Source organism: Drosophila innubila (assembly GCF_004354385.1).
Source record: "Drosophila innubila isolate TH190305 chromosome 2R unlocalized genomic scaffold, UK_Dinn_1.0 1_C_2R, whole genome shotgun sequence".
In the NCBI taxonomy this organism is placed as follows: domain Eukaryota; kingdom Metazoa; phylum Arthropoda; class Insecta; order Diptera; family Drosophilidae; genus Drosophila; species Drosophila innubila.
The window spans coordinates 4,704,000-4,713,867 of record NW_022995374.1 but is presented as its reverse complement, the minus strand read 5'-3'; the positions used below and the strand labels follow the sequence as shown (position 1 = coordinate 4,713,867).

At 37.6% G+C, this 9,868-nt stretch overlaps 4 protein-coding genes across 5 annotated transcripts; 1 reads left to right on the top strand and 3 right to left on the bottom strand.

Moving 5' to 3' along the window:
- The first annotated feature begins 189 nt into the window (after positions 1 to 189).
- LOC117783900 (protein seele) lies at positions 190 to 1,269 on the top strand. Its single transcript, XM_034621467.1, has 3 exons — positions 190 to 502; positions 562 to 729; positions 798 to 1,269. The coding sequence occupies exons 1-3, from the start codon at positions 400 to 402 to the stop codon at positions 1,112 to 1,114; spliced, it is 588 nt and encodes a 195-aa protein (XP_034477358.1). The 5' UTR covers positions 190 to 399; the 3' UTR covers positions 1,115 to 1,269.
- LOC117783901 lies at positions 1,256 to 1,792 on the bottom strand. The gene is made up of 3 exons (XM_034621468.1): positions 1,671 to 1,792; positions 1,475 to 1,608; positions 1,256 to 1,422 (listed from the first exon to the last, which is right to left on the bottom strand). Exons 1-3 carry the CDS (start codon positions 1,755 to 1,757, stop codon positions 1,401 to 1,403), a joined length of 243 nt encoding a protein of 80 aa, XP_034477359.1. The 5' UTR covers positions 1,758 to 1,792; the 3' UTR covers positions 1,256 to 1,400.
- Positions 1,793 to 1,942: 150 nt separating this feature from the next.
- Positions 1,943 to 2,558, bottom strand: LOC117783902 (cytochrome c oxidase subunit 7C, mitochondrial). 2 transcript variants are annotated; one of them, XM_034621469.1, is made up of 3 exons: positions 2,394 to 2,558; positions 2,103 to 2,276; positions 1,943 to 2,040 (listed from the first exon to the last, which is right to left on the bottom strand). In XM_034621469.1, the coding sequence occupies exons 1-2, from the start codon at positions 2,478 to 2,480 to the stop codon at positions 2,160 to 2,162; spliced, it is 204 nt and encodes a 67-aa protein (XP_034477360.1). In that variant the 5' UTR covers positions 2,481 to 2,558; the 3' UTR covers positions 1,943 to 2,040; positions 2,103 to 2,159. The 2 variants fall into 2 exon arrangements, with proteins under 2 accessions (XP_034477360.1, XP_034477361.1); XM_034621470.1 differs by having other exon boundaries at positions 2,108 to 2,276.
- Positions 2,559 to 2,843: 285 nt separating this feature from the next.
- Positions 2,844 to 8,104, bottom strand: LOC117783691 (putative fatty acyl-CoA reductase CG5065). Its single transcript, XM_034621220.1, has 7 exons — positions 7,981 to 8,104; positions 5,304 to 5,487; positions 4,607 to 4,700; positions 4,382 to 4,545; positions 3,528 to 4,313; positions 3,202 to 3,459; positions 2,844 to 3,129 (listed from the first exon to the last, which is right to left on the bottom strand). Exons 2-7 carry the CDS (start codon positions 5,468 to 5,470, stop codon positions 3,045 to 3,047), a joined length of 1,554 nt encoding a protein of 517 aa, XP_034477111.1. The 5' UTR covers positions 5,471 to 5,487; positions 7,981 to 8,104; the 3' UTR covers positions 2,844 to 3,044.
- Positions 8,105 to 9,868: the final 1,764 nt, after the last annotated feature.

The window sequence follows — 9,868 nt, the reverse complement described above, 5'->3', positions numbered from 1 at the left end:
ATTGCTTATAAAATATACCAGAAAATAAATCGATATATATCAATACAAATTCAAAAACAATGACGGTCACACATTGTTTGCAGGATGCTGCCAGATCGGAAAATTTTGCAGGGTGGCAATATTTGGACCGGGTGGCAACCTTTCATTCACCTTAAAATTAGGAATATTTTAATTGTTCTTATCTCCTTTAGTTGGAAGCTTAGGTGGCCTACAAATAGACTCAAGTGCTAACAGAAAGCTATTTGCAAGATAGACGCGCGTTAGCTGTCGTCATAATAAGTCCCAGTTAAACGGCTCTAGTAAATTTCAAATCGCTTGCGTTGCTGACGTGGTTTAAATAAGTTGTTACCGCCGATTTTGTGTAATACTAATTTAATTACTGTTAGCTAGATTTCTATTATGTCTGCAATAAAAGTGTTATTGTGCTGCACACTGCTTGTGGCATTGGCCATGAGTCAAGTGCAAGGTTACAGCTTCACATCAAAGGAGGTCAAATGTCATGGTAAGATTCCGTACAAATGACAACCTGTTGAAATACACGACAAAATTCCGTTTATACAGTGTGCAAGGCAACAGTACAGGAACTAGAGGAGGCCATTTCCAAGGAGGACGCCAAAAAGATGGTCGATGTCAGCGGTTTCCGGCTAGATGCCAGCGGAAATTCCGTTACCAAACGCGTTCGCTTCATTAAATCCGAGATGTACTTGACCGAACTCATGGAGAAGATTTGTAAGTTATTGACAGCTTTATACTCTGTAACTCTTTTAATGCCAAAGGACCACTTTCTTTCTCTCCAGGTGACAAGATGGATGACTATCTTAAAGCCACGTACAAAAGCAATAACAAATTCACTTTGTTAAAGATGATTGTCGATGGCAAAATGAATCCCGAATCTTCGCTCGTTGACTTTGTCCAGGATGGTGATCTAAATAAGAGCTTGGGTCACTTTTGTCTGGAGGTGCTAGAAGACAACGAGGAGACGTTCTTGAAAGCATTCCAAGCCGAAGAGCTGGGCAATGATTTGGATATTAAAATATGCTCCGAACAGGCCAAATATTGCGATGAAGCACCTGTCCAGGATGAATACGATTTTGATGGCAAGGAAGAGTTGTGATTCTAATCACGTAGTCAATTCAAAATGAGCGAATTTCCATGAATGATCATCATTGTTACTATATATCGTCTGCAACAGACTGACCCTAACAAAATTTAACATATATTTTATATATGCAAGCATTAAAACGACAATAAATCTGAGAGTGAGCCCAAGTTTCCATGGCATTTATTAAGAGTTATTACATTTATTGTGTCGTGGAGCCCAGGTTTCGTGTTAAGTGTTTATTCACCAACCTTAAAAACAATTATAGTGTGCTGTGAACTTAAATCCTTCTATTCTAATATTACGTCTCACTTTCGGGAGGTCTAAAATGAAGAAGTTAGCTTTTTGTTTCGAACAATATATACGTTACTTTACGGCGGATCCGAGGCATTACGCAGCATTTGATGCCGCAGAACCAGACAAGGAGCCCCAAATCCTATAGTTCCAAGGATCGTCCAAAAGATAGTGAACCGCAAGGGGCTATCCATTCCTTTACGAAAGGGCATGTTCTGTTCGATGTCCACGCTTATTATAAGCTATATAAATTCGAGTATAAACATTAATTGCTTACCAATCCTGGAACTCCGCCAGGATATTCAGACATATGACGAACTATTGGCGAAAATATATTGCGTACTTCGCCGCGTGTACGAAACATTTTTAAATTTTTTACAATTGAAATATTGGAAGACTTTCAAAATACAATAATAAATTGTTTGCCAGCCACTCCATACGAAATACTATTTGTGACTGATTTTCTCTAAGCGTATCGTATACATATAGCCAGTAGAGAAGTTTGATTGGATTTTCAAAGCCTACTTATGGGAAATGAAAACAACGCTCTTTATGTCTATAGTTTCTGGGTTACTTTGATTTATTACATTTAAACTTTTGACTTAATGTTAATCTGTAACACAAATCACGACAAACAACAGCGAAATCTGCAAAGTCCATAGAAATATTTAATAATTATGCATCAAATTGAACGGTTGATAAAACTAACCTTACATTTTTGTGTAGCTTTTGTTGTTGTTGTTGCTTTAGGTGCTGCGACGACCACTTACTTCTTCAACAGCTGATGTCTGACGATCAGGAAGGGGGAGCCAAAGCCCAAAACACAGCCGATGGTGAACAAAGCGGTTACCCTATATTTGTTCTGGATGCTGAACGGCAGATTCTGAAATTCAAGAACAGATTAGCAAGTGATATCATCGATTTTCTATCAGGATTATATGGCTAGGTGCAAATATACAAATTATGTAACCAAGGTGCGACACATCCGTTCGCTGCTTACCTCGCCGGGAACACCACCATGGCCGCCACTGTAGCGCACCATCGATTGCGAGAAATTGCGTGCAATAACACTGCTGCGGCCCAACATCTTGTTAATTTTACTTAGTTTTTTTTATGTAAAACTGCGAGCGCAGAATATGTTGTTGGTTTGCTGAAGAAAAAGTGTGTACACAATTAAAAACTGCGTTACCAATATCAAATGCGGCCGCATGTATCGATATATCGAATGAGCTGCTTATGCGATATATCGATAACTATTTCATAGCATATCTGTGATACAAGAACCGAATTCAAAAAGCGCCACAATATAAACTTTAGGTAATGAAACTAAAAATATAGCAGAAAATCGACTAAATTCTAAGAAAAACTCTGTAAAAATTGTAAAAGTTCTGGCTTCAAAATAATAAAAACTTTCTTTGTTACTATATTAAATAATTAAATGACTCGGACATAGAGTAAACAATTTTTTATTTGCTGAATTTTAAAACTTAGGACTAAATAATAACATAATATTTATAAAAGCTAATCAGCACCAAGTAAAAATAGTAGACCTAAATACGTAATCAAATATATCTTGTGCGGCATGAAAAGCGGTTGGGGCAACTTTTGGTCTCAAGCACTTAAATAAACTTAAATTTATGCACTGTTTAGTTTAGCTGGCGAAAAAACATCTGTATAGCATGTATAAAATTCCAAATAACCAAATGCCCTTGTACACTTTGTCCACGACCCACATTCTATAAAGAAATGAAATAGATTTCGGTATTATAGATAAGAATTATCATATGACCAAAAATAAGTATACTTACACTTTCATATGGCGTCTGGCCGATGGTATAGACTCATCTGATTCTTTTAGAATCAAACGACGAGCACACAACACACTGTTTGTAAAATAATCTATTAGATCCAAATCAATCTTCTCAATGACATAGGTTTTTCGTTCCTTATTGTTCATAAGTTTGCGTAATTTAACGGCTTCAGAATTATCAAAGCTCCAGACATTATTGGCATAATATTCAAAGACTTCGAAACCCTTATAAATACGATTCTGGACGCGGCAGAGTCTGGAATGGTAAGAAAAGATGGATCTTGTAGTGCTCGTCCTGCACTACATAAAATAGAGAACACTTACACAGGAGGATAACGTAGGAGTATGAGAAGAGCATCGACAAACAAGGCTGGTAGCCATTGGAAGAGTACCATGCAGATGAAGTGCACCCAATAGTTGGACTTCATGGAACCACCAGGATACCAGGCTACGCCGTTTAGAGGCACCTTGTTCTCAATAACCCAACGGCCCAGCTCAATGATCTCCGCCCAGGAGACCTTTATGTCATTGGACGAGGTCATGTGCGCCACACGATTTGTGCTGTCCGTTCCTGCTGTGATGTTACGCCAACTGGCTACCAAAATGCCATTCACCGCAATGTCCACGGGCAGGAAGTCACCATATCCGGAAGAATTGCAATACATGGTGCGTATAACACCTTTGCCGGCACCAATGAGCAAACCAGTGGGTCCATTAATGTTGTCCGTCCAACCAGGAATGGGCTCCTTCCAAATGGGTATAACTATAGACGGACGCAATATAACCGCAGGCAACTCGTTGAACTTCTCCACGACCAGGGCCTCGGCCAGGGACTTGGTATACGCATAGGTATTCGGTATATCCCCCAAAATCTTACGCTCAATGAGGGAGACCTCTTCATCGGTTAGCCACTCGCATGCCTGGATCACTTGATGCGGATTTGCTGGTGGATCGTAGGGCTTCTCGTACAGCGTCTTCACATGCAGGTGGCAATAGGCCGTGGAGCAGTAGGCAAAGAATTCCAATTGATTCAGTGTGCCCGCCAATTTCAGCATGTACATAGTGCCACGGGTATTCATGAATACGGCATTACGAAGTGGCTCATCAAAGCTGAAGAAGAGAGTAAATAAAAATCCAGTTAGTCAGAAGAGACAGCTTCTTTTTTAAGTCCTACTCACCGAACTGTTGCAGCGCAGTGATACACAATAGAGACCTCATTGCGCAGCGTCTCCAGATCCTGCTCTGAGATCCCTAAGCCCGGCAGCAGCACATCTCCCGCAATGGCCACCACCTGCTCCAGGATTTGCTTCTCGCCACGCAACTGTTTAACCTGGTCGAATAACTGCAAGCGGCATTTTATTAATAAATGTGCAAGGATTTTTCATAATCGTGTGGTTACTTACCACATTCTGAAATATATCCTTAATGCGCTCCTGTGGATCCTTGCCCTTCTTGGGTCGAATGAGCAGATAAATACGCTTTAGTTCCCCACACGACCTGCACAAATTAATAAACGCATAATCACAGTTTATGTTGAATTATTGAGGTCACGTGTGCCGGCAGCTGTTGGCCAACGCAATCAGCCACCTAAACACCCAAACACCCAACCATCTAAACACCCAACCACCTCGACAGTCCACCTTTGGCACATCCGAGTTGATTGAATCTTTCCACTACAAAGCTTATGTACATTTCTTTTGTTTTTACACATTTTTTTTTAAATTTCGGTTTCGATATAACGGTATGATTTCAATTCACAAAAAAAAAATTTATTTATGAAAATTAAAAAAAAAACCGTTAAACAAAAATGATTTTATTTCAAAAAAGTTGTAATAAATAAGTTCAATATGAAAATCAAAATTAGTTTGAATTTATTGCTTGATTAAAACGAAACTAACCGATATACATTAATCGGTTTCTATTCGGTTACTTCGGTTTGAATAATTTCGGTGTTTCGGTTTCGATATAATAAAAAAGGTATAATAATCGTTAAAATAAGTAAGGTTACCAATTTTAATCGGTGAATATCGGTTAAAGGTTACGATTTCGATTACGTTTTTAATTCCTCATTGAATCAGTCTCCTTAATCCTTTTACTTACCGCAGCAGCTTCTCAACCAGCACCTTGCCAAGAAAGCCCGTTCCGCCCGTGATGAACAGGGAGCGTCCCTTGAAGCTGGCCGCAATGCGATCCACTTCATCCTCATCCACATGTCCTATGGTCAATGAGCCCTCCTTCTCAAAATCGAAATTCGGTTTAGCTGTCATATTTTGTACAGTCGATGCTGCAATATTTTAATAGATAACACTAATGAAATTCTCGTATCTTTAAAATGCCCTCGCAATCGTTATAAATGGCGTTAATCAAGTGCACAATAATTTAATTTGATCTTGGCTGAGTGATCAACTGGTTTTTAGCTGTTTGGCTGTCCCCAATGTTAAGTGGTGTCCAAGATTTGTCACTGTTTTGGCAGCACGCTTCATGATCACCACGTAACCAGCGAACCGCTGAGCACTATAAAAAACAACAACAACAAAACTGACACCAAATCGCATATTGCGTATCCGCAGCGTGGCACATGTGGGCCAATTAAGTTGGCGATTGCGACATCTACCACTTGCCACTTGCCACTTGGCTCGCTGGTTCGCTGGTTATGGTCAACTTGTGTGCCATGATAGTGAGCTTGTAAGTGCAGTCGAGCGATTCCAGCCTCCCCTCCCCATTCACCAATTAATTTGTGTGCGAACTAACTAAGTCCATGTCCTCGTACCGAACCTTGTTGGAAAAGTGAATTGTTTTTAACTGTCTGACCGATTGACACGTTGAACTTAATATGCCAAAGTCCATAACGCAACACTATATACTAAAGTAATTATTATTAAATCTGCCTAACTTTTATTAACACACAAAACTTGTACTTAATACGCTGTAGAGTACAGCTGTGGATAAAGCCGACATTTACGACAACAACTAATCTACCGAAAATATGTTTCTTTTTTATAAATTTATACGATCGATAAACTATTTATGAGCAGATTTCAAAACCGTTTAATGTCTTGAAAGACCTGTTAAAAGCTTTAGCATTGGCCGACAAGAATCGAAAACTGGTGGCCAAGATCAAAATGATTAAATGATTCCTTTCGACAACGACGGCATTTTCCATTTAATTGTCTTGCGGGTCGGAAAACTAAAGATTTAGGCAACGAACGCGGTTGGGCAAATTGATCTTTATTACCTTAGCAAGCGCCAAGCAGAGCAGATAAAAATCCAACATTTTATTCGGTAGGAGGGACTTGTCTTTAATGCAGTACCGTTAAATGGCTTTAGACTTTGAGCCCAAACTATTGCAATTAAATGGGCATTTTAATAGTACCACTTAAATTAAAAGAGCACTTTGGAAAAATCCGATTGTAAATCGAAATGGTATCGTTACACTTTGTTACAACGACAATAACAACAATAGCAACAATGGCAACAGCAACAACATCTTTCCACACATTGTATTCAAACGTTTTGCACGTCATTCAAACACTTTGTCAGACATGCCGGGTCAGAACTGCCTCGAGGTTCACAGTGATCAAATACGGTTCGTTGATGTCTTTCGGATCGGGGACTTACACGCTACAAAAGTATTTATGTATGTATGTGGCTTGTATACTTGTTGACTGTCATTCCAATGCATTTCTTGTTGTTGTTGCCAATGCAAGTTGGAGTCTGTGCAAAGGCAGTTGTGCATCTGCACGATTCCCAGATACAGATAAGCACAAACAAACTGAAATATGCAACAAACGAATTGACGACAGTCGATTACATTTATACTCTGTAAACATTCCACACTCTAATAAATACTTTTCAAATTATATAAAGAAACTAAAAAGAAACGATTCCCAGATACAGATAAGCACGAACAAACTGAAATATGCAACAAACGAATTGACAACAGTCGATTACATTAATACTCTGTAAACATTTCACACTTTATTAAATACTTTTCAAATTATATAAAGAAACTAAAAATGAGCTGCTTTTATTTTAAATGCTTTCAAGAATATTCCATAATCGCAAACAAGTGCTGACACATCATTACAAATGTGGATTAAATTATTATGCAGTCTGATAATATAATAGTAACGAATCTATTAATCTAATAATTCGAGGACATTAAATAAATAAATGAATTAATTTTAATCACAGATTAATTACAAAACAAACTAATTGTTAGAGCTGAAATACTTAATGGATTAAAGAGTATGCATTAAAAAGGCTAAGACTGGAGTTGGAGCTGAAGCTGGACCTGGAGCTGGGATTGAGCACATGGAACACGGAACAGTGACAACTTAAATATGGGTTTGGCAATTGCCCAAAAAAAAAACGCTGTTCAATTGCATTTTTTTTTTTTTTTTTTTTTTGGGTATTTGACCAAAAGTTGGGCAACCAGTTTTGGCCAAGTCAATAGTGTCATCGAAAAAAGGAGTAGGAGAAGATAAAATATTCATTTATGTAGCCTGAAATGTACTCGATAGAAGCATTCGGCATTTTCCGGTTCAACAAACCATGTCAAGGACTTGGGCCGTAAAAATGTTGTTCTGCAGCCTAATAAAATATGTCTTAAATTAACTTGACAACCGAGCAACTATTTAAAACACGCTTAACTCGTCAAAATCAAACAAAAACGCGCGTAAATTTAATTTCTATTGTTCAACATTCACAATCATTCATAATAATGTGTGCATTAATTAAAGAAATCGTTAAATGACTTTATGAGCTTTGAGCGCACCTATGATTATTTAAAGTCACTTCCTTGTAGGATAAGAAATGTTTGAATCCAACTGATATTTAACACTAGGCTGCAGGATGCGGTGTTAATTCGTTTAATCGTACGCGCGCACTGAATGCTAAGCAACAACTGAACTAAACTTGGCTTCAAATTAGGAAAAAGAGTCTCACACACTCGAAACGAATCGAATAGAAAACAAAAATAGCTAAGTGAATACTATGAAATAGCTAAACTAAGCATCGTAACGTATCGGCAAGTTTATAAGACACACAGACACAGTCAGAGGCTCTGATCTCTTGAAAACTAGCTAAGCACACATATTCACACTCACACTCACCTAGAGAGCCAAAGTGACACACACACACACAAGCAAACACACGTGAAAAGTCAGTTGTATGCAAAGAGCAAACGAAAACCAATAACAACAGTTGCTGCTGCAGTCGCAGTCGCAGTCGCAGTCGCTGCTGCAGTCACTTATCAAGCTCTCTCTCTCTCTCTCTATCTCTCTCTCCGGTCAGAGGTTCAACTGCTTACTGTGCGACGCTTTCTCAGTTTTGTTTTTGTTGTTTTTAATGTAATTGGTTGCGTGCGCTCTAAGTAAACGATCAAAGCTGTTAACCGGCAAAGCTTCTTTCAATAACAACAACAGCAACTGCCGTTATTGCATCACTACGTTGTTGTTGTTGTTTATTGCTGTTGCTGCTGCTGCGAAGCTTACACATGCAGTTTAGAACATGTCGCAACTGCAGCAAGGTTTTAAATTTATGTTTATATTTATGTTTATGTTTGCAGCACCAAATGCGGTTACGACTATTATGTGAATTGGTTTATAAATCTTTATTACCATACATAAATAAAACTCCATTGTTTATCCACAAATTAGACAAAATTGACCATGGGCACAGCTGGCGATTGTAGTAATCATTACTAACAAAGTTGGTTACAGTTTTGTGAACTGAAATATCAAACCAAAACAAAGTGTTTCGAAAATTCGACAATGGCATTGACATCGAATTCGATAATGCGCTCTCTTAAAGATAGCAGAGAGAGGGAGAGCGAGCGAGCGACAAGGAAAGAGAGCGGTAGTCAAAATACTTTGTTAAACTGAGAATTCATGTGGCACATCAATAACGAGATATTTTGGTCAATTGGTCTGTTTGGTTGCCAAGTGGCGATCGTAACGACCATTTTGATTATGACCAACAATTGTATACCCTTTAAACTAGGGATTTAAACTGTTAGCAGAGCTCTAACCGTAACAACGGAATTAGCCGATTGTAAATTAGAAATCGTAACCAAAAACAACTTTTACATTAAGCCGATATTATTCAATTTAAACAATCATTAAATACAATTAATTTTGTAATTATTGTTTTTTTTGAAATAGGTTTTATTTTTAAGATTATTTAATTGAACTTGAATATAAACCTCATTAAATCAGTGGTGTCCAAAGTAGGCAATAAAATACATTTTCCTATCATACGTTCTACGAAAATTTGTTTTATAGCCTATTTATCCAATTTTTGAGCATTATTGAACTATATAGATATTCTTTTTCGAGGTTAATGAATTTTTGCTAACAAATTAACATTTTCTAAATTCATATACCTAATTTTTTATACTTTTAAATCGAAAATATACCTGTATTTCGAAACCAAAACATACAAAGAATTTATCGTAGCCGAAAGCGAAAATTCGAGCATAGCGAAAACCGTAACTAAAATCTATATTAATTTTGATTTAATACTTTACTGCTTTAAACATACATACAACAATTAACATATCTAAATTGATCAACTGTTAAATAGTCAATAATGTATCTTTTTTTGGAAAGTGTATTCGAAGGTCGTTAAAAACAATTAGGTGAGATCTTTTGAAAGTCTTACTC